This window comes from Phaeodactylum tricornutum, chromosome 5 (assembly GCF_000150955.2).
Source record: "Phaeodactylum tricornutum CCAP 1055/1 chromosome 5, whole genome shotgun sequence".
Lineage (NCBI taxonomy): Eukaryota > Bacillariophyta > Bacillariophyceae > Surirellales > Neidiaceae > Phaeodactylum > Phaeodactylum tricornutum.
In genome coordinates this window covers 477,431-499,576 of record NC_011673.1, presented here as the reverse complement: position 1 = coordinate 499,576, position 22,146 = coordinate 477,431, and the positions used below count along the sequence as shown (strand labels likewise).

At 50.3% G+C, this 22,146-nt stretch overlaps 12 protein-coding genes across 12 annotated transcripts; 7 read left to right on the top strand and 5 right to left on the bottom strand.

Annotated features, from left to right (window-relative positions):
* Positions 1 to 46: 46 nt before the first annotated feature.
* Positions 47 to 1,548, top strand: PHATRDRAFT_44874 (predicted protein; the record flags this gene model as incomplete). Its single annotated transcript, XM_002178976.1, has 1 exon — positions 47 to 1,548. The coding sequence occupies exon 1, from the start codon at positions 790 to 792 to the stop codon at positions 1,546 to 1,548; it is 759 nt and encodes a 252-aa protein (XP_002179012.1). The 5' UTR covers positions 47 to 789.
* Positions 1,549 to 2,406: 858 nt separating this feature from the next.
* On the top strand, positions 2,407 to 3,360 carry PHATRDRAFT_11477 (predicted protein; the record flags this gene model as incomplete). The annotated part of the gene is made up of 1 exon (XM_002178975.1): positions 2,407 to 3,360. A coding segment is annotated over one exon (954 nt), but the record flags the coding sequence as incomplete, so codon positions are not given.
* A 573-nt stretch (positions 3,361 to 3,933) lies between these two features.
* On the bottom strand, positions 3,934 to 4,297 carry PHATRDRAFT_11308 (predicted protein; the record flags this gene model as incomplete). The annotated part of the gene is made up of 2 exons (XM_002178752.1): positions 3,934 to 4,089; positions 4,187 to 4,297. Coding segments are annotated over 2 exons (267 nt in total), but the record flags the coding sequence as incomplete, so codon positions are not given.
* Positions 4,298 to 4,666: 369 nt separating this feature from the next.
* On the bottom strand, positions 4,667 to 6,399 carry PHATRDRAFT_44873 (predicted protein). Its single transcript, XM_002178751.1, has one exon. The coding sequence runs from the start codon at positions 6,350 to 6,352 to the stop codon at positions 4,712 to 4,714; it is 1,641 nt and encodes a 546-aa protein (XP_002178787.1). The 5' UTR covers positions 6,353 to 6,399; the 3' UTR covers positions 4,667 to 4,711.
* Positions 6,400 to 7,139: 740 nt separating this feature from the next.
* On the bottom strand, positions 7,140 to 7,803 carry PHATRDRAFT_19413 (predicted protein). The gene is made up of 2 exons (XM_002178750.1): positions 7,794 to 7,803; positions 7,140 to 7,492 (listed from the first exon to the last, which is right to left on the bottom strand). Exon 2 carries the CDS (start codon positions 7,482 to 7,484, stop codon positions 7,275 to 7,277), a length of 210 nt encoding a protein of 69 aa, XP_002178786.1. The 5' UTR covers positions 7,485 to 7,492; positions 7,794 to 7,803; the 3' UTR covers positions 7,140 to 7,274.
* A 482-nt stretch (positions 7,804 to 8,285) lies between these two features.
* On the top strand, positions 8,286 to 9,062 carry PHATRDRAFT_4550 (predicted protein; the record flags this gene model as incomplete). The annotated part of the gene is made up of 2 exons (XM_002178974.1): positions 8,286 to 8,719; positions 8,804 to 9,062. Coding segments are annotated over 2 exons (693 nt in total), but the record flags the coding sequence as incomplete, so codon positions are not given.
* A 174-nt stretch (positions 9,063 to 9,236) lies between these two features.
* On the bottom strand, positions 9,237 to 9,935 carry PHATRDRAFT_34403 (predicted protein; the record flags this gene model as incomplete). The annotated part of the gene is made up of 1 exon (XM_002178749.1): positions 9,237 to 9,935. One exon carries the CDS (start codon positions 9,933 to 9,935, stop codon positions 9,237 to 9,239), a length of 699 nt encoding a protein of 232 aa, XP_002178785.1.
* An 810-nt stretch (positions 9,936 to 10,745) lies between these two features.
* Positions 10,746 to 11,629, top strand: PHATRDRAFT_44871 (predicted protein; the record flags this gene model as incomplete). The annotated part of the gene is made up of 2 exons (XM_002178973.1): positions 10,746 to 10,766; positions 10,829 to 11,629. The coding sequence occupies 2 exons, from the start codon at positions 10,746 to 10,748 to the stop codon at positions 11,627 to 11,629; spliced, it is 822 nt and encodes a 273-aa protein (XP_002179009.1).
* Positions 11,630 to 13,701: 2,072 nt separating this feature from the next.
* On the top strand, positions 13,702 to 15,006 carry PHATRDRAFT_1884 (predicted protein; the record flags this gene model as incomplete). Its single annotated transcript, XM_002178972.1, has 1 exon — positions 13,702 to 15,006. A coding segment is annotated over one exon (1,305 nt), but the record flags the coding sequence as incomplete, so codon positions are not given.
* Positions 15,007 to 15,265: 259 nt separating this feature from the next.
* Positions 15,266 to 16,987, top strand: PHATRDRAFT_44868 (predicted protein; the record flags this gene model as incomplete). The annotated part of the gene is made up of 1 exon (XM_002178971.1): positions 15,266 to 16,987. The coding sequence occupies exon 1, from the start codon at positions 15,350 to 15,352 to the stop codon at positions 16,985 to 16,987; it is 1,638 nt and encodes a 545-aa protein (XP_002179007.1). The 5' UTR covers positions 15,266 to 15,349.
* A 311-nt stretch (positions 16,988 to 17,298) lies between these two features.
* On the bottom strand, positions 17,299 to 18,390 carry PHATRDRAFT_2217 (predicted protein; the record flags this gene model as incomplete). The annotated part of the gene is made up of 1 exon (XM_002178748.1): positions 17,299 to 18,390. A coding segment is annotated over one exon (1,092 nt), but the record flags the coding sequence as incomplete, so codon positions are not given.
* A 1,765-nt stretch (positions 18,391 to 20,155) lies between these two features.
* Positions 20,156 to 21,424, top strand: PHATRDRAFT_11145 (predicted protein; the record flags this gene model as incomplete). Its single annotated transcript, XM_002178970.1, has 2 exons — positions 20,156 to 20,801; positions 21,093 to 21,424. Coding segments are annotated over 2 exons (978 nt in total), but the record flags the coding sequence as incomplete, so codon positions are not given.
* Positions 21,425 to 22,146: the final 722 nt, after the last annotated feature.

Below are 22,146 nucleotides of genomic sequence, written 5' to 3'. Positions count from 1 at the left end.
CCACAAATCCTTTAGACGTAGTGTCAGAAACGAACGAAAGAACATCATGACGCCCTCCAAGTCCTTGATCCTTCTATTTCTTGCGGCTCTAGCTTCTGTTACTGTCGGTTTTTCTCCGAGGCTGACAGCTCGACGCCCCGCTATGAAGCTGGAGGCGGTCAGTAAAGCGCAATTAGAACGCAAGATTGCATCGGCGACGGCCGCCGTAATGACGGTGGGCATCCCGTTGATTGTCCGTGCGGTCGAAGATGACTATGAATACGGTGCTGTAGACGCTCCAATTGGATTGGCTGTTGGTGCTGGTGTTCTTGCGATATTGACCGCTGCTATCCCGGTACTTCTCGCACCAGGTGAGGAAGCGCTGGAAGAGATGCGCAAGAATGAAGGCAACCGCTTCGGAACGGGCGAATCTTTGCTCAACAAGAAGAAAAAGTAAATTCCTTTTTCGGTGTTTGAGTCCTTTGCTGTAAGCTAACAGTAAACTATTCGTTTGCTATCCATACTTCCACAACAATCGCTGCATTTATGTTGGGCTTCGTTTTCGGAAGAAGCCCTAACCCTAGGAAATAAACCAACGCTCACTGACTGTGAACCCGGACTTTACGAAAATCCGACACATCAAGGGTCATTGCATTCCATTTTGTCTCAAAAAAGACCGCCAATGATGTCTTTCCCCCATCCATTTCGATAGCGATGGCGTGATAGGTGCACAGAGAAACAAAAATCCACCCTTTGTTACTTTGGGAGCCGTAAATCCAAGACGTCTCCGTACCGGATTTAGATTTCTCCATGATGAGTATTGGGTGTGTTGTGCTTCTTACTATTGCTGTACTGGGTCATTCGCAGTTGGGTACTGCCTCCAATATGCCCGTGCCAAGCTGGGTGTCGTCCCATTCGGTTCCCGAAAACTACATTCTGCAGAACGCCGCCACTCAAAGAGCCCTTCAGGTAGCCAGTGATATTCAAAAGCGGGCTCGTGAACTGCAGCAAGATCCAGACCGAGTTTGCACCGACTATGAAGCTGCATCAAACGGCCGTTTGTCTTGTTCGTGTCAACGTTACGACCGCCGCGACACCGAGATTTCCTGTGATTTTAACGAAGAGACTTGTACTGCTGACAATTCGACGTGTTACAAGCAAAGTGTACTTATCCTTGTCGACCGAGACGCCCTCTCGTACAGTACCAAATCTTGTACGAGCTTTTCGACAATGGAGGACCCGCTGGATACTTGTATTACAGTCCGAACTGACACTCCTGGCCAGTACAAAAACGGCACGTTAACGTGTGACGTGACTATGAATTCCGAAGCTTGCAGTTCGTGCAGTCCCTGCGAAGCAGGAGAAAACATTACGATTTCTTGGGAATGCTGCAATGTCAAGGCGGACATGAAACAAACATGCGGCTGGGTCGGTACTCAAGGAGCGACTGTACCACAATTCGACGCTGTTCTTCCTGAAGAAGCTGGCAAATGCTCCAGTTCTAACTCCAATATTCCTATCTACGCAAACTTCCTGACCATCGTTTTCATTGTGACCATGCTACTATAGACAAAACAATAGGAAGACCAACTACCAACAGAGGCTGTGCTATCCCGTACGCTAAGCCGTGTTACAAATGGTAGCTTCTGTAAAGTTTACCAGTGATCTCTACCTACATTCCTTCCTATTTGCCCTCTGTTCGGTAGTAGAAGTCCGACTGGGTTTTTGTAAAATACCTACCCCACGCGCTTTTAAAAATTCCACATTCGAATATTTTAGCCATGTACGACTTAAGTGTTTGTACTAGACCGACGGGCTATCCATTTTCCAGCAATGTCGGTAATGAGTTTCTTCGCTCACCGCTCCGCGCCGTAGGGTACAGTACCATCATCTATCCCTAACGTTTTCGGGTCTCGAAAAGGATGACAAAGACGTTGCGTTGCAACGACGTTTCGTTTTTTGCTTCCATTCTTTCTCGCTATCATCCCACAAGAGTGATTCCGGAACGTTTGGCCAATAAACGTTTTCCACGGGATCTATCGCACGACTGCATTGTACAGAATGAGTATCTCCAAAAGCCCTAAAGATCTCATTTACCAGCGAAGAATGGAAGAAAAGGATGCCGAAGTCACGACACTGCAGGAACGCGTCGAGTGTCTGTCCCATCAGCTCTCGGCAGCCTTGCAAGCCGCCGATCGCGGTCAAAAGAGACGTTTTCACCCCCTTTCACCGCACGCAATTAACGTGCGAGAAGTCCGGACAAGCACCAATAAACGTACAATTCAATCAAGTCGCGAGAAAATGGGACGGACTGCCTCCATTGCCACACGACAGGTGTTGGACAACATTGTAGCAAACGAGCCCGACTCGGGTAACCCGCCACTGATACAACGTATTTTGGACATGTTTCAACGACCCTCCGCACATATGGATTACCTCAACTCACAAGAGTTTGCGAAAGACCTCTTGAAGCTGGCGTCGAAGGTGAAGCAGATGTTGGAACGGGAACCACGAGTAGTTTTCTTGCAAAGCCCCGCGTACGTATTCGGAGATATCCACGGAAACTTGGAAGATTTGCATTTCTTCTCCGATAATATATGGAGGCTAGGGATGAGCTTGACTGCAGGAAACTTTTTGTTCCTTGGCGACTATGTCGACCGTGGGTTGAACTGCCTGGAATGTGTGGCATACTTGTTCGCCATGAAACTCCAGCTTCCTGGTAAAGTGTTCATGCTCCGGGGAAACCATGAAACTCGGGACGTCAATGGTTGGGAAGAACACTACGGTGAGCGCTCTTTCATTTACCAGTGCCGCAATCGATTCGGCGACGATCTTGGATATCGCCTATGGGAGGCCTGCAATCAGGTTTTTGACCGTCTGCCGCTAGCGGCAGTTATTGACCAAGATATATTTTGTGTCCATGGCGGTATTCCTCGCCCTGTGTCGTCTAGTACGACCCGTATCCAAGACATTCTGACCGTACCTCGGGTTGCCGGTATCAACCCTCCCTACGAGCACGAAGACGACGATTACCAACAGGTTGCTTCCGATTGTGTTTGGTCAGATCCCGCCTCGGAAGACCAAGAAATGACAACGGTCGATTTTGAAACAGGCTTTGGCGACTCTTTACGTGGTGGTGGCGCCATTTGTTTCGGCAATAAAGCGGTCACAGACTTTCTGCAGCAGCAGGACTTTTCTTACATAATGCGCGCACACGAAGCGCACGCCGAGGGTGTCGCGATCAGCAAAGGGGCTCGGGTGTTTACTGTTTTTTCGACCAGCCAAGATCACAATCAAGGATCGAACGCTATGGCGGGTTGTATCTTGGTCGACAACGACAAGCTACAAGTTATCAATAGGTCACCTGCGTATAAAAACCAGTACGTGCACCGAAGGGATTCAGTCAGTCTCGCAGCACTATCGGAGCAGGAAATCCAGAAACGTATTAAACTTGGCCTGATTACGGCAGCTTCGTCGGCGAACCAGAGCGATGAGGACGTAGAAGACTGGGATGACTTCGACGATAGTGAAGAGGAACAGGAAGACGACGCGGAAAAAGAAGACTACACATTTTCTGAGCAACGACGCTCTTCTGTGGACCTAAACCGTATGTCGGGAAATTCTCACGACGATACAGATTGGGAAAGTGGGACCGCGAACGCGATTAATACTTCCTCAGACTTTGAACCCAACAAGAAACATAGGTTTAGCCAACCGCCTTCCGTTGCCCCCATCGACGAAGAAGGCGAAGACGATATTGCAACGGTTGACGGTGACGACGATATAATGGTAACGGCAAGCTAATAGCATGATTCAAACTAACTACAACTCTTGCAAAGCTTTGGCATCCTCTTCTTTTCTTCGTTGTTCAGCTATCGCTTCCTCGTCTTGTCCTCCGGAAACATGCTGCTGGAACCAGTCGTCACTTTTCCAAATGGCTTCGTTGGTCGACAACTTGCTAATCTGATTTGCCTGAGCCAAACTCACTTTAAGTGTCCGTCCCAGCAGCTCGGCCCCGTCCATGTTAAAAATGGCTTCAGTCACGTCGTCGGGATCCCCGAGCTCGACGAAAGCAAATCCCTTGTGTTTCCCCGAGACGTAGTCCATGGGCTTCTCTTTTCAAAAATAATGTATATTAGCTTTCAGATGATGCTTGAGGAAACGGGATGAGGCAGAGAGTACTAGGTCAACATCGTACTCCACTTACAATATCAAGGCTCTTGACGGCACCAAAAGGAATGAAGGCAGCTCGCACAACTTGTACCGAAGCGCTGTCGGCTAAACCGCCAACATACAACACGCGTTTGCTGGAGAGCATCGACGGATCGGGAACCGACATTTTGCTTTCGTGTGGAACCTGCCTCTCTGATCGCCCGGCGCACTTTTTTGCTGCTCGATTTGAGCCTTGGAGCGACGGTGCAATTTGAACGCGATGAAGAAAGGCAGGAAGCAGGCGGCAGAGACGATCGATGTCGAGATGTCTAGGAGAAAAGATGACAGACAGTCGCCTTCAGTTGACAGAAGTGAGACGACAGCGGCTCTAAAATGTGGATGAACAACACGGTAGGTCTCTCCTGTCTTCCAGGCAAAATCGATGTAAAATCGCGCACGACTCGCAAACCCTAAATAATGCATCTTCCTATTAGGTCGAACTTATTTATCGACAGTGTAACAGGAAGCGATATAGGGCTAATAGGAAATCTGTATTTTTTGACCTATTGTTTGCAAACTACTAGAGAAACCAGGCTACCAAAAGAAAAGCAAAGCTGGATTCCAGATGATTTCTTTGTTTGCCAGAAGAACCGACTGTGAGCGAGTTGGATGGAAAGGGAGGAAGGGAGCGAAGTACTGGCTTCTGAGTTGGCGTGCGATTGCTGGGTGCAGCGGAAGGAGCATCGAGAGGGATTCCATCGGTGGGTTGCGGCGAGGTTGTAACCCTTGTAGACGCAGTCGGTAGCGCTGTAGATATCGTGGGAAGAGACGTACTGGGGATCTGGGAAGGACTGTCAGAAATGGGAGATGTCGGAATTGCAGTCAAGGTTGTATTCGGTGACATTGTTGAACCACAGCCAGGAACAACTGGACAGGATACCGTGACTGGTTGAGGGCACTGCCGACTAATAACACTATCAGAAGACCAGTCAAAGCTGCTGAGTGCAGGAAATTGCTCGGGACACTCTGTCACCTCAGACCGGGCGGACGAGGCAGGTGGTGTATTCACAGAGACTGCCGCGTAAGCTGCAGAAAGGTTTTCAAACTCAGGTGTAGGTACGTATGAGCACGTGATGTTGATATCGTCACAGTTTTCGGGCGCAAAGTAGCCAACACCATACCGTCCACTTCCAAACTCTTCAAAAGGCCATGGAGACATTGCATTTACGCGTTCAATCGAGTATTCAAACACGAACCCCCCGGTAAACTCTTGTAAATAGACAGGAGAGAACAGAGTCTCGACTTGCAGGAAAGTACGTTGGTCTTCGAATCCGCCGGTTGTCAAAAACGATTCATTGATACATCCATACTCGGCGAGCACGACAGGAATGCTGAGGCCAATTTGAGAAAAGTCCCGCAGAAGATTTTGAAAGCCAGTTAGCTCTTGCGGATTTGTCTGTAGCGAGTTGCAGTGTTGATAGGTATTGATTCCGTACCACTCTGCGTTTTCTAAGTTATCATCTGGATCGCTTCGGCAGCCATAGTAGGCGGCATTTAGCTCTCTCTCGACGTCCGCAACAGCTAATCCAACAGGAATTTTTCGCATGGTAGAGCAGCTCTGGATAAAGGCCCTCATATCTCGAATGGATTTTTTTTGACAAGGACCGTTCCGTTCCGGTTCATTCAGAGCGTCAAACAATAGTCCTACTTCGTTCCCAGCGCTGAAGCCTAGCACGTTTGTGTATTTGGAGAAGACACTTATTATGAACTCTCCCCGAGTTTTGAGCTCTGGTGGGTAACACGCTGGAGCAGGCGCTGATGTAATGGAGCAATTGGCACAGTTTGCACCTAGTCCAATAATGACATAAATTCCAGCGCTTTTGCAGGCACACATGAAGGCATCGTGGTTTTTACCTGGATCCACCGCGTAGATTCTGATTGCGTTCACGTTAAGTTCTCTCAAGCGAGACACGTCGCGCTCCCACATGTGGCGATACTCTTCTGTATAGAAATCAATATTGTTCTTGTCATTTGGGCCCGCATTTGGCCGCGGGTAGTACGCAATGCCTCTGATTGGGACGAAGGCTCCATCCAGAGTGAAGAAGTGCTTGTTCTCAATCTCCAGCGGAGGCGCGTCGAAGCACTTTTCCTGCGCGCTCGCCTTTTCTGCAAGAAGAAGGCCAATGAACCATACGCGTATGAAAGTCGTCAATCTTGCCATTTTGTGTATTCTGATGATTAAAGTGCGTTCATCACTTACTGTCGTAAGTCTTTTGTTTTGTGAGCTTGGAGAAGCGGAAGCGGAAGCTGCACGCCGTCGAAAAGGCGACTGCCTGGGTTGACTCGTTGCAAAGCCCCGTCGAAATACATAGACGTTGAGAATCGTATTTTCTTCACACACATTCAAGCCGACGAATCCAGTACATTCTACACAGTAGAAATTTATTGCCTGCGAGTCGTGTTACCATATACGAGGCCAAATATCAATTGCTTCTGACAGCGGACAAACGACAAAAACAATACTATTAGAAAATGATATTTGCCAGCTTGTCCAAGAACATTGATTATATTCGGCAGAGCGAAAAAGCTTCCTTCACAGCCTCGAGGCCAAACTGTAAGACATACTGACAGCTACATGAAGCAGCCCATGTCCTTCATCAGTCCCTCCAGAAAGAATTTGACTTTGGCTTCGACGTTAAGTTGGATATAATCTGAACTAGAATGCGTCCAAAGAGGCCTGGTGTCCCTTGTACTAGCGCCGAAGTCGGTCGTTGAAGCGGCCGGTCTGCCTTCCTTAGAAGGAAGTGCTAAGAAAAGTTTTCGATAAGCATACATCCTACCAGACAACTTTTATCGAAAAGAGGGTTTGGCACTATTTGAAATCGAAGGCGTGTTAGGGTTAGCACACAAATGGCAACATATCAATAGATGTAAGCCGAAAAGCGCTGAGCATTTGCTTTTGGAGCAAAGAGTATGTCCACAGTGATCAACTTAGTTTTAGATTTTCTAGAATGACACCGAGGGGTTTTCTTGACTCACGAAAGTATGGAAGGAGTAGTAAGGCAGTCACTTAGACTTGACGTTAGTTAAGAATCTTGAGTACATAAGAGTGTCCCTAACCTTGGCTCTTTGCTCAAGAAGTTTTAGATTGTTTTACGTTCGAGACCCGGTGGTAGACTTTGGGTAAGCTTGTCAGCCTTTTCAGCATCCGTGACGACCAGAGTATACAGATGGCGAGAGCATCGGATCTTGAACTTGGTCTGAGAATCGCGCTTACGGATCTTTACCAGCTTGGCATCGGCGCGACGAGCCTTTTGCAGAAAATCACGAATATCTGTAATTTGCTTCGGCATGATATATACTGCGAGTAGAAGAAACAAAAAGTGAGAGAACTGAAGCACCAATTTAATTCCTCAAGTACACACACTCCCAGTTGCTACCCATTATTTCACGCAGAAACTCGACAGGAAGATCGTAAAACAATGTGAAAGCCATGCTTGCCATCAAAAGACAGCGGACAAAAAACCTTCAAGAGCATCAAGAAAATATCGTTTCACGGTCCATAAGTATCGTCCTTTCTCTTCTTTAGCATTTCAAAGACACATACGATACAATAAAAGGCCTTTTGGTAGACTTGAGTACACTAGATGCAGGTAACACACCTTCAGGACCGACAACAACGACAGTCGATGACGAGAAGCGCCTGGTGTTCAAACGATCTGGGCAGAAAAGGACTTGCATTAGCATAGCGAAAATCAGTAAGGAGAAAAGAGGTAAACATGAAAACCCGGAGAAACATTTTTTTGGAAGTACAGCCAACTATAAATTTTACAGTTAATAGTGAAAAATAACAGACGTCACATTTGTGTTTTCGTTTGTTGTTTCTCTGTCAGTGAATGATTCTTGATAGACACACAACAAAGCATCCAATGGGACCGACAATGAGACACCAAGCGGTGCTTTTTGCCGTACTTTCGATAATCGTCACTTCCGATGCATGGCTCTCCAATCACATGAAACGCGTCTCAGTTAAGGTGATGGGTTCTCGAGCCGCCGACAAGCGCGAGCGCAAAAAACAATGGCTTGGCAAGCGGGGAGGCAATGTCAGCGCTGGCGATGATGCTTCTTCCGGAGGACAAGTCCCGTTTTCCGAAATTATTGGTTCCGGGCGGATTGGCGCTCTTCTAGCGGAAGCTGGAAAGTGTAAGGTATCGGGCCGCGAAGATAGTATCGATAGTGAAGGTAAGGGCTCCATTCTAATTGCAACCCGCAACGATTCTTTAGAGAGCATTGTCGAAAAGTGTCCCGAAAATCGGAGAAAGGATCTAGTTTTTATGCAGAACGGATACCTCGATAAGTTTCTGGACTCCAAAGGTCTTTTGGGCAACACACAAGTCCTTTTGTATCTCTCTAAGGCCAGCATGGAGGCCAAGGCCGTTGATGGTGTCACATCCGTCAACCCTGAGGGGTTGACAGCTGCCACAGGCATTCACGCTCAAGCCTTTGCCGACAGACTGGCATCTTTGGACTTGAAATGCAATGTTGTTTCACCGAAAAGTTATCGGCCCGCAATGTTTGAAAAGCTGATGTAAGTCGGTCACTGTAGGAAAAAAGGTCATATTTTTGATTTTGACCAAAATGGATTAGCTAACTCCTTTGTCCCCTTATTCAGTTGGATATCCACGTACATGCTTGTTGGAACTGCGAAAGAATGTAAATCAGTCGGCCAGGCTAGTGAAGAATATAGAGATATTGTGGAAGCCGTCGTAAACGAACTCACTGCAGCTGTGTGTGCCAAAGAAGGTATTGAATTCCCTGATGGTACAATGGCGCGACTGGCTGCTTACACTGATGTCGTCGCTGACTTCCCGTGTGCAGTCAAGGAGTTCCAATGGCGTAACCAATACTTTTTCGATCTAGGCGATGACGCTTGTCCAACGCATAATGGCCTGTTGCGAGACTGCGCCGAAAAAGGATTCCTAGGGTTTGAACTTCCATAAATTCGATAAAAATACACAGAGTGGCGCTACACAAGCACTGTTTCTTCTATGAACTAGACGTAAAAAGACGGAGCTATTGTTGAAGGAAAAGTGGTCGTCTCACAATCAGCAGCAATTTAGGTGCGGGGCATTCAGCCATTCGGCCAGCATATAACAGTTTCCCTTACGGCAAACACTATTTCGAATAGCACAGCGAACCACCTCGTCTGTCGCCTCTTCCACAGAAACACCATATCTATAAATAATCCAACCGGCAGCGATACGGCCTGATCGTCCACACCCACCTGTACAATGGGCTACAATCTTTTCACCACGTTGTTCAGCGTCATAGAGAATTTGAAATATACGATCGCAAGCCCCCTCTTCTTTCATAGGCTCGAAGAAACACTTGATCTCTGCTTGCTTGTAAATATTTTCCAGACTCATTTCTGTATACGTTTCGAGTTCCCAGGGATCCAACAAGACAAGTACGTTCGTAATGCCTTTGCGTAGCATAAATTCAATCCATGGCTGGGTCGCTTCGACAGAAATCGGATTCATTTTACAGGCTGGGTTCCCGGGCCGCTCTGAAGTAAATACGATACAATCACGGGACGACGCCGGGCCAAAATTGTGTCGAGCTAACCCTTTGGTGCGGATTGTGTCATTCTTCTGTACCAAAATCAAGCTGTGAGAGTCGCACTCCAACTGCTGCTGCGCTGGCGCCGTGGCCGGCAAATCTGATTCACATTTTGTGCCGTCTTCCAACTGCGGGCAAGAAGCAGAATTTCCGGGACAGCAAGTGTTTGCAGAGGGCCTCGTCATCTTCGACAAAAGCCCACACAAGATACCATCTTTTTGTAGTTGGAGGAAGAGGCGGCCTGTGTTTCCGCTCCTCGGCCAGTATCAACCATCGCACCAAATGTCCTGGTTCGATCTGCGTGAAGTGATGTGGATTGATGTTTGCGTGGGCTCTCCTATTTATTTTCACAAATCGTGATTCATTCCTGTACATAAGTCTCACGAATGGGATATTTCCAGCTTCAACTTAGTTTATTTACGAAGTGAACAGAAACATCGATATCTATTTTCAGCCGTTTAACAAAATGAATCTTGCGAAATGGTTGAGATACGCGTAGAAGCAAAAGCTGGAATACGGACGATCATCACTCGCAAGCGTCGCGACAACCGAAGTAAGAGGCTGCCCGCGCCCTGCCCTGTGTTCTTTCGAGAATATTGCGGACTACCTGAGTTACGTTACTCTTAGTTCCTTTCGGCAAATACCGACTTACTGATAGGTGATCCTGAAAGACGAACAAAGAACGCCTGGCTGTAGGCAACGTCACAACTTTAAAGGCTTCGATACAAAAGCGCTATAGGCTATCGCAACCATGGGGCGCCGTTGGTTGTGCTTTCTTTTTCCATTGATCTTGACCCGAACTCCTGATTACGTTGCCGATGGTCTTCACCAACAACCGCATCTCTATCGAAAGTTACCGCCAACAGTGTCTCCATCGTCACTCTTTTGCCAAACTTCTTATTTGTCTAAACACGACAAAAAGGGTATAGTGAACGCTTGCGTGTCTCGGCATACTACATCGTTAAAGACATCGGCTCATGAGATATTGGCTAGCGATGGTCTTCCGATCAATGATCGTTCCGCCCTTCTTCCAAAGCTTCTTAGACTGAGAGCCGGCGCACAACAGTCTTCTTTCAAGAGACCCCCACGCTCCAAACTGGCCCGAGAATTGATCGCCGAAGCTTTTGGAACGTTTTTGATTGTCAATATTGGTACGGGTGCCGTGATGTCGGCGATTTTTGCCGATGCACTAGTGGGGTTGTGGCAAATCGCTGTCGTCTGGGTGATTGCCGTCACTGTAGCTATTAGTGCGACGGGGAGTATCTCGGGAGCGCATCTTAATCCGGCTATCTCCATTTGTTTCGCCTTGCTGCGACCGAGCAAAAGCTTTGGTTGGATCAAAGTGCTTCCTTATATTTTAGCACAAGTCTGTGGATCCGTGCTTGGCTCGGCTGCTAATTTTTTTCTCTACAGTGGTTTAATACGTGACTACGAAGTCACTCATGGTATTGTGCGATCATCTGGCGGTGCCATTGGATCCGCCAAAGCGTTTGGCGAGTATTTTGTCGCTCCAATCACTGTCACTCAGGCGTTTTTTGCCGAAGCCTTGGGCACAGCCCTGCTGGCGGGGGTTATCTTTGCCCTGACGCACCCCCGAAATGAAACAACCCAAAGGCACGGAGGGCTAGTACCACCGCTGATCGGTTTGACCGTCGGTGCACTCGTGTGCGTCGTGGCACCCTTGACGCAGGCGGGCTTTAATCCAGCCCGAGATTTTGGCCCCAGAATTGTTGCCTATCTAGCTGGCTGGAAAAGCGTTGCTTTTCGAGGCTCCTGGTTGTACATTTTAGCGCCAATGGTCGGAGCTCCTGTCGGCGCGGCCTTTGTTGACCGCGTTTTGTACGGTGGCGCCTACAACGACGACGAAATGAAGTCGTGAAGACAATGTTGGAGATCCTAATTGCTGTTTAACCTTAGAGAGAAGATCATGCGTATTAGAATATCCGATTCCAGAACACTAGTTTTAATGCTATCCTTTATTAAAGTTAATTGACGGGGCTCAGCTCAGTTGCTGCGGTAGCAAAGGAATCGTCGTCGGCTTGTAGTGCTTGTAAATCAATCATTTCGCCTCCTTCATTGTCGCTTGCCGTTTTGTCCTTTTCGTCGCTACTGTGGAAGTCTATTGCTGAATCCATTGGTTGGTGCTCTTGTTGAGAGAAATGCTGCTCGATAGCATCTTCATCTTTCCACCATTCGGACGGTGCTTTTTCCAGAGCTGCACAAATGTTGGCCCACGAAGTAGCGACGGTCTGCACGGTGGGATTGATTTTCCGAAACTTTCCGTTTCGTTCACCCGTCACCGTAATGGGGAAATTGCAGTCTTTTACTGTGTCGACCAAACGATGCGGAGAGAACACATACTGTGAGAATCAAGCGGACGAATGGCACGGAATTGCTGCAAGATTTTGATTGTGCGGTGGGCAATTTCCGATCAGCGAGTAGACACTACTGTCACAAACATAAGTGCAGACGTACCCGGACAAGTCCAGGCATTACAGGTATAGTGATCGATACAGGTGCAGCAGAAGGTGTGACCGCAGGTGAGTGTGGAAGGTTCGTGCAGGAGCTGGTGGCAGAGTGGACAGTCCAAGACGTTGCGTAGGGTTTGTAGACTTTCGAGCATCGATCGGGTGCCCTTGGTCGGATCGAGCAACACCGGCGGTACGGAAACCGCATTCATAAGTAAGATGTGCGGATGCAAAGACGCACAAACGAATGAAAAGGACTGCTAGCCGGAATATATTTACTGTCAACGCTTCTTTGCCGCTTGCGATTCGCGTTCAACAGAGCGTAGTTTATTTCGCGAAAAGTGGTTTACAGTTAGGAAACTGCGGTGTACACAGCCGCAGCATTGGGCGCGAACGGGAAGTCACACACAGCCATTTGACAAACCAACAATTCCAACAGAAATGTAAACGGAAATGACTACCACGCACCCCCTTTCGTGAATGAGATCCACATCCACGACTCTCTACTAGAAGTAACATACAGAAAGGTTGCTTCACATTAGGCCATCGCTTGAGGCCTTGTGGGATTCCGAAGAGCAAAGGATGGATTCATGTCAGGCTGTGTCGTCCCTGTGTTTTGCGCGATCAGCCCGCCAACGCCTGTCTTGGTCCGTCTACGGGATGGTTTACTGTAAACAGTAAGGTTACTGTTAATTCGCGATCTTGCCGTCGCCTGACGATCTTTTTCCCCGGTGAGCGACGATGACGAGACGACAGTGACGAAGGACAACGGAAGAAAAACGTGTCAACATATCAACGATTAACGCTCCCGCTTCGCACTCGATCACGCAGTCAGGTGCGTACATAGCTAGCTAGGTCCGTTCTCGATTGCGCTTGCTATATGTTGTTACGAGCTGCGACTGCTGCTAGTACGAGAAACGCCATGAAGATCCAACCTCCCGGTGCCTCTGTGCGCAGTTTGGCGTTGGGATGTTGCGTGCTGCAGCCCTGGAAAGCTCTGTCCTTGGCACCATACACGACAGCCTTTGTTACCCATTCTCAAACTAATAAGGCTCTTACTTCTGTGCACTCCTATTCGACAACCACCGCTTTGGCTATGAGCAGCACGAGCTCTAAAGAAGACAGTAGCAAGATGGATCAATCTTTTCCAACCTGGCGTTTCGACACTCCGTGTCCCACGATGGAATGGAACGCCCTAGTCGAAGCCGAGATCAAAGTCGGAGTCTTTGAGTCTTTTCCTGAAGCCGACCTGACGATTGTCGGTGTCATGGCACCAACCAAGGAAGAATCGTCGGAGGATGAAGACGGTGCCGACGAGGATAAGGAGGTCCCGCCGATGGAACTCACCGGTGCCTCCAAGACGCTCGACGAGTTTCTGTCCGGAACAATCACCGATGTTCTTGCCGAAAATTCCAAGGCCTTCAAGAACGGCGCTAAAATGGGTTCCCTTACACCCGTGGTCCGCGTTGTTGGCGGTGATTCGGGTAGCAAGGCGAAACGCTACGCCATTGTCGGCTTGGGGACGACCCCGAAAAGTGACGATGACAGTGCTAAGGATTCCTACGCGGAGGCAGGCTCGTCACTTGGTAAAGCTATTGCCAACAAGTGTCACGCGGAAAAGAAAGTCGGAGCCGTTACCGTTGTTTTGCCCAGTGTCTTGGCTTCGGATGCGACCATTATGAAGGACTTTGCGACCTCATTTTACCAGACTCTTTACGCTGACAATCGCTATCGCACTGGCGCCAAGGTCAAGAAACCGGCTGAAGATTTGAAATCCGTCACGATTCTTTCCGAAGGCGGAGAACCAGTAGATGCTTCCGTTATTGAAGCCGGCAAGAAATTAGCGACAGGTATTTTCTTGACCAAGGATATTGTCAACGCCCCGCACAACGTCTTGAACTCGCTTTCGCTTGCCGAGACAGCTAAGCGCATTGCCGAGCAGAGCGGTGGACGGATCACTTGTGAAATCCTCGACAAAAAGGCCTGTGAAGCCCGCTGTATGGGTGGCTTCCTTGGAGTAGCGCGCGGCAGCGAAACGCCTCCTCAGTTCATCCATTTAACATACACTCCACCCTCGGGAAAAATTTCCAAGAAGGTCGGAGTCATTGGGAAAGGCCTCCTCTTCGACACGGGCGGCTACAATATTAAGACCGCCATGATGGAACTCATGAAGTTTGACTGCGGTGGAGCTGCTGCGGTGCTCGGGGCCGCTCGCGCGATTGGTGCTCTGCAGCCTGAAGGGGTTGAAGCCCACTTCGTCGTGGCCGCCTGTGAAAACATGATCAACGAAAAGGCTATGGTTCCTAGCGACATATTGACAGCCTCGAACGGTAAGACTATTGAAGTCATGAATACCGACGCTGAAGGGCGTTTGACGCTGGCCGATGCGTTGGTGTTTTGTGACAAGGAAATCGGCTGTGAAAGTATCATAGAGCTGTCGACGTTGACCGGTGCCTGCATGATTTCCTTGGGCAAGCAAATCTGCGGTGTCTGGACGGACAACGATGAGTTGGCCAAGGAGATCGAAGACATATCCAAAAAGACAGGTGACAAATCCTGGCGCATGCCCATGGCCAAAGAATACAACGAACTTTTGGAAAGCAAGTTTGCCGATCTCAAGAATATCGGCACACGCTACGGTGGAGCCATTACGGCCGCCTTGTTTTTACAGAACTTCGTCAGCAAGAAAAAGCCCTTCGCGCACATTGATATTGCTGGACCAGTTTGGAGCGACAAGGATGGGGCGACCGGGTTTGGAGCTAAACTCGTTACCGAATGGGTGACCCGACAAGGGCAGGCGAAGATCGAGTAAGTGAAGTAGTTATAAATATTATAGACTAGGAGCAAAAGCTGTCAGAGTAGCCGCTGAGTGGTTCGAGTATCTGCAATTCTCCAGCTAGAAGTAGGAAGCAAAATATATGGATGATTTCATTGCGATTACTAAGATTTGTAAAACACAAGGAATGTCCTTCCGACATGCCGAAGGCACGTGCTCTCCTGGAAATCGACTACTAACTACCTCCGAGATGCCGATATAAATGGGAGCACGGCGAATGAAGGGAAATGTGAACCCAACCAGCAACTGTCGAACGCGGGACTTTCCCAGACTAAAAAGCTAAACATTCGGGATCATGTTGTACCCCGCTTTGACGGTGTTTGGTGTCAGCCTGTTCTTGCTCGCTAATGCGGTTGCGGACGCAAGTTTTGGTTCATGGACGAATTCAGCCCCTAATCTACGAATGGAATGGACCCCAATTCCTGTAAACGTCCACGTCGACGCGATATCAGATTCCAACACAACACTGGATACCTACGACCTTTTATTTTTGGGAATGAATCAAGTAGGCAAAGAAAACAGCACCATCGCAGGGAGTTTGCAGCTGGCTAGGATTAACGCCAAGTACGATGGCGCCATCGACCGTCTCCTGGAAGAAGCGACAAACTTCACAATCGGGGACAAGACCGCCATCATGACCTACAATACCGCCTCGGGCCAGAAGCCACAAACGCTAATAATTATTCATGTAGGAGCTACGGCAGCCGACGCTCGTAAAGTCGGTACGGATCTGGCACGAACGATACAGGGCGGAAAAAAGGCAAAATCCTGTGCTATCCTGCTACCTAACCAAAAGTCGACACGGGAAGCCTCGGCTTATGTCACAGAAATGACGACTGCATTGTGGGTGGGGCTGTACAAGGACAAGCGTTTCAAGTCTATCAAGGACGATACTGACGACGCCGGAAACGTGAACACGATTGACCTGATTGTCCCGGATGGCAACTACGATAGGGAGACGATCCGAAACGCCATTGCGAATGGCCGCACACACAGTGCGGCAGTGTACCTCAGCAAGGATATTGTCAACGCACCGCACAATGTGCTAAATTCCGTATCATTGGTCGACACCGCCCAACGATTGAACAAAATGTACAAACGAACGTTGCGCTGTCAAATTCTGGACCAAGAAGAATGTCAACGAAGGGGAATGGGCGCCTATTTGGGCGTAGCTCGCGGGTCCGAAACACCCGCCCAATTCATTCACATAACGTACCGTCCCCCAAAAAGCACCTACTGGAGCAAATCGGCGCCTAAGCTTCGCCGTCTGGGTATCATCGGAAAAGGTCTGCTGTTCGATACGGGTGGGTACAACATCAAGACCTCCATGATGGAACTGATGAAATTTGATTGTGGTGGTGCCGCAGCGGTGTTGGGTGCCGTCCGGGCGATTGCCGAACTCGAGCCACGAGGCGTCGAAGTCCACTTTGTGATCGCCGCGTGTGAGAATATGATCAACGAACGAGCGATGGTGCCGGGAGACATTTTGACCGCTTCCAACGGCAAGACGATCGAAGTCGTCAACACGGATGCGGAAGGTCGTTTGACCATGGCGGACGCCCTGGTTTACGTAGACCAGGAACTGGACTGTGACGAAATTCTCGAGCTGTCCACACTCACCGGTGCCTGCATGATTTCGCTGGGCACGTCGATTGCCGGTTTGTGGACCAACAACGACCAGCTTGCCGTCCGCTTATTGGAGTCGTCCGCTCGGACCGGGGAAAAGATTTGGCGCATGCCGATGGAAGCTGACTACCGTGACGCGCTCAAATCCAAAGTAGCCGACTTGAAGAATTTGGGCGCTCGCTACGGTGGGGCCATTCACGCGGCGCTCTTTCTGCAGGAGTTTGTCGAGGGCGACAAACCCTTTGCACACGTGGATATGGGTGCGTTGCGCGGTGCACCGATGGGTTTGAGTCTGTACTTGGAGTAAGCATTACTGACTCGTCTTTTTTTCTTTTTTTTTCAGCGGGTGTCGTGTGGGATTTCAAAAATGGCGTGCCCCAAGGATGGGGAGCCCAACTCATCACGGACTGGGTCTGCCACGAGCCGTTATCAGATACCGAATGATGTAAATTAAACGAACGCTATTCACATTAATGACTTATGTTCTTACTAGTATCGTTGGTTACATTTTACTGTTCCGCTACGCCTTCGCGCGTGTGACACTTACCAAGTGGCGCTCAACTTAGTCAAGGGCGAATCGCTGCGGACGGTTTGAACGCGTCCGTGTTTCTCAACACACTGCATGAGTTCTTCCACAAAGAGATCAATCTTGTAACGGGTCACGTTGGGCATGACGACGACGTGAGCAATATCTTCTTCACAGGCCAGTTGCCAGCGTTTGACGAGGTCATCGTCCATGGGTCGTTCGAGAACGACGGTGGAACTGAGATCGTTGAGGCGACAGGTGAGTCCCTTAGCCGTGAGGGCGTCCTTGAGGTACCGGGCCGTTTCCATACAGTGCATGACGTCGCGTTTGATCCCGCCAATGCCCTTTTTGCGGAGACTGTACCAAAGGTAGAGGGCGGCTTGGCCGTTGCGACTACCCATAATGGTGGTGTCGACGGAATTGAGGTAGTCAATGTGCTGTTCCAAGTTCTTGACGTGTTCCTTACGGGAAAGCGCGACGCCACAGGGCATGGGACAGCCGAGCATTTTGTGTCCGGAAACGGCAATCGAGTCGATGGGTTTACGGAAGGAGACTTCCGGGGCGAATTCGACAAAGGGCATCATGAGGGCAAAGAGGGCACCGTCGCAGTGTATGTAGAACTGTTCGCGTGGGATCTGTAGGGACTGTAGGATCCGGAGGATGCGGTCGAGATTGTCGACGGCGCCCTTGACGGTGGTCCCAATGTTGACGTTAAGGATGACGGGTTTGTCGCGGTTGCGCGCAATGGCTTCGGAGAGGCAATCGTAGTCAATTTCACCCATGGGCAAGGTTGGGATGGACTGGCACTCCATGCGGTAGTAGCGGGCAGCCTTGAAGACCGAATAGTGCGTTTCCTGCGACGTGTAGAGGATACCGTCGGGGAACTTTTCGCGCGCGAGGAGAATGCCGTGGAGGTTTCCTTCCGTACCGGAGGTGGTAACGTATCCCCAGTACGAGTCTGTTTCCATCTTCCACAATTTGGCGAAGAAGTCAATGACGGCGACTTCGAATTGTCGCGAATGGACGCCGTAGTTGGAGGGCACAAAGGGATCTCCGAGATTGTTAATGGAGTATTTCATAAACTGCGCCAATTCGGTGTAATCAAACATGAGGTTGTAGGGGTACCCAAAGTGCACGGATGATTTGGACTGCAGGAGTTGATCGTAGGCGTGGAGAATGTCGGATTCGTCCGGAAGATCCACGCGTTCGCTTTCGGCCACGGGTATCCGGACGGCGTGTGCGTCCAGTTTGGCTTCGATTTCGGGAGAAATAGCGTGAATGCTGTCTCCTCCCGCCCCCCAGGCATCAAAGACAGCCCACGGCGACGGTGTCCCGGACTTGGTACGCGAAAAGGTGGACGCTGCGAGCGTACTGGGCGGAGCGGGGTCGACGAGCGTAGTGTCGTCGTGGTGGTCTTCGTCGTCGTAGGGATCCGGTTCGTTCGCTACCGCATCGGAAGCCGCTGCCGCCGTGCTCTTGAAGCGCCAAGGACTGTATCCTATGACCGAGGCAATCGTGCGCTGCGGAGAGGGATCCAACAAGTTGGACTTGGCCGTAATCGATCTCCCCAAACGCTGTAGGATTTTGATGGAAGACATGTTGGGCTAACAATAAACCGGAAAAGACAAGACTCGAGAGACGCTTGTAATTATCCTAGTTGTAGTGAGTAGAAGAGGAGACAACTGACAGTGAGTTGCGGTTGGCTTCCAACAACGGCGAAAGTGGGGATGTGTGTGTGTGTATGTGTTTGTACGGATCGAAAGACCTGTGTGAATCGGTGGAGCTGCGTCGAAAACGGACGGAGAACAGCGGCGTAGGTTTCCGGTGCAAACAATGCCGAGCACGATTTCCTACGTGAGTGAAGGGTCGGGTCAGTCGACAGTGACCCATTCCCCAGTCGAAACGTGCGCGGAAGAGCGGTGTGAGGGATTGCACCCACAGTACGTACAAGCGCGTGTGTGGGTATACTCCTACATAGTAGACATACAATATACAGAATAAATCCGTGGTGACCATAGAATTTTTCTGTATTGGGTTGGGATTCGGGTAGAGGGACAGACTGACTGATTTAGCTTGCACTGGTAGTTCATATCACAGTCAGTCCCGTGCCTTTCTCCTGTCCTATGCTACGGGAACACCAACCGATGGTTGGACTAGGTAGTAGTACTACTAGTAGTAGTAGTAGTAGTAGTAGGTAGGACCCCCTTTTCCTCGCCGTCCGCACTGCGTTGCCAACAGTCAGTCAGGTGTCGGTCGCCCGGCCGTCGTCTCCCGTCAGCTCCGTATGGTATGGGTAACCGAACGAAGAGGAACCATAACGAGATTGCGTCACCCACCAATACAGCGCAGTACTAACTACTAGAGATCTCTGTTAGAGTCGCAGGCACTGTCAACCAAACAAGTCAACCTACGCATACCTACATACATATACACCTTTACCCAACGAACAGTCCCCTCTTGAGACACACACACACACATACACAGAGGATGAGCGGTCGGGGTCGCGGGATCAACAACGCCCCCGCCTGGATGTCCCGGGACGGTCCGGACGACAACGGCCGTCCCGCATCTCGACCGGTCCGACACCACTCACCACCATCGGCACGGGGTCCACCCCCGCCCCGCTACGATCGTCGGGGTCCACCGCCACCATCACACCATCCACCGCCTCACCGATCGGGCGGAGGCTACCGTGGGGGAGACCGGGGTCCTCCACCGTTTCCGCGACGACACCGTCCCAGTGGCAATCCCCAAGTCGTCACCTTTGCTTCCTACGAAGAAGAACGCGCCTGGGTGCGGGATCGCCGCGCCCGCCGGTTGGCGCGGCCTTCCAAGTTCGATCTACAACCCACGCCGGAACAAATGGCGACGGACGCGGCGCTCGCGGCGTTGGCCAATCCCGCCGCGACGGATTTCGCCGGCGTCCCGCCCTCCCAGCTCACCGCCATTCCCCAGCAAACCCGACACGCGCGACGACTCTACGTGGGTAATCTGCCGCCCCACATCACCGAAGACGCCATTCACGTGGAATTCCGACGAGCCATTGAGATTGCGTCGCCGACGCCTTTGTCGGAAGACCCCGTACTCTCGACGTACATCAATCACGAGCGCCGCTTCTGCTTTGTGGAATTCAAAACGGTAGAAATGGCCACGGCCTGTATGAACTTGGACGGACTGCACGTGCAGGGTGTGCCCGTCAAGGTGAAGCGACCCAATGATTACAACGCTAACATGGCTCCCAAGATACATCCCAGTGCACTCCCTCCACTCGACGTCAGCAAGCTCGGCATCGTTTCGGGAACGGTCGAAGACGGACCCAACAAGATTTTCATTGGCGGACTGCACTACCATTTGCAAGACTCACAGGTCATGGAACTCCTCCAAGCCTTTGGGAAAATTAAAGCATTCCATCTCGTTTCGAACGATCCCGAGTCCAACATGTCCAAAGGATATTGCTTTGTGGAATACGCCGATCCAAACATTACCCCTATTGCCGTCCAAGGCCTGAACGGTATGGATATTGGCAACGGCAAAGCTCTCACGGCGCGTTTGGCGGGAGATCGCACGGGCGGTGCCGGCGGCGCCGCCTTTTTGGGTACCACCGCCGCCACCGATCCGCTTTCCATCCCGAACGGCCTACCCGCAGCCGTGGCGACACGTCCGCTACCGGGCGCTCCCCCACCACCCGATCGCACCGTTGTCCAAGGGTACGACGTGGAAACCTTGGTCGACGCGGCTCTGGGACAAGTGCCCATGCCCACCGCTCCGATCTACCAGGACGCGTTGGGTATGCCACTCACGCGTATCGTGCCGGTCCTCGTGTCGGCCGCGGCCTCCCACCAAGCCGTCCCGGCCCTCGCCGCGGTGCCGGCGCCACCAATGGGAGCTCACGCAATGGATCCCCAGAACGGCGTGCCGAATATTCCCACCCGTGTGTTGGTACTGCACAACATGGTCACCGACGAAGATTTGGCGACGGATACCGAGTATCAGGGTTTGTTTGACGAAGTCAAGGACGAGTGCGCCAAATTTGGACGTTTGGAACGGTTGGAAATTCCACGTCAAGGACCGGCAGCCCGCAAGGTCTTTCTGGGATATGTGACTGTAGCGGAAGCAATGCAAGCCCAACACGAATTGCAGGGACGGCAATTTGGACCCAACGTAGTGCAGACGACCTTTTTCCCCGAATCAGAGTTTGAAGCGGGACGGTTGTATTGAAAACATTCGGACGATTGTCCATTCGAGGCAGAACGTAAGACTGGAAGGAAATTATCTCTGGAGACGACCACGAATTCGAGAGGAGAATCTGCTTAGGAACACAGTAGAGCGTGAAGTCGCATTTTGGGTGCTCGCTGCAATCAGTTACAGTTATTCTTTCTCTTTCTTTTTTCATTCACAATGTCAACTTCTTTTTCTTCTATTTTTTCTCTTGTTTCTCTTCTGCTTGTTTGTTGTCCCTCCTTTTGTCGTTCTCTCGTAGTGTCCGTTGCACGAGCCGCCGAGTACCTGTCGTAGCGCTTGCGTTGCGCACAGTCGCTTCGACCAAACACGACAATCTACCTGTCAAGGAAGCCCCTGATGCGTACTCTAGTGTTGCAAAGGCGTAACCTTGATCAATTTTCTCGTAAGTGAAACAGACGGGAGCTGATTGTATCCGTGGACGGGCAATTCTTAGGAAATCATACCAGAGCTGCATTTCTTGTAATCTAGAGGAGGGTGGCTTTGTATTTCCTGTCTGTCCCGTAGAAAGGAATGGAGTAATACCGGGAAAGCAGAGTTGTGGTAGTCAGTTGTTGGTATTGAACAAACCCTTCTCGAAAGTAGCTAGCGTCATTAAGAGTTCAAAGCGCGCTTGGATTTTTCGTAGAAGACCGGAAAGCGCCGTGGCCGCTTTGATCCGTTCACAGAAATAACCATTCCACAATTCATGAGCGGATGCA

Bases quoted from the DNA above. Each gene is read 5' to 3' on its own strand.
- PHATRDRAFT_44873 (XM_002178751.1), bottom strand. From the start codon at position 6,352: ATGGCAAGATTGACGACTTTCATACGCGTATGGTTCATTGGCCTTCTT.
- PHATRDRAFT_19413 (XM_002178750.1), bottom strand. From the start codon at position 7,484: ATGCCGAAGCAAATTACAGATATTCGTGATTTTCTGCAAAAGGCTCGT.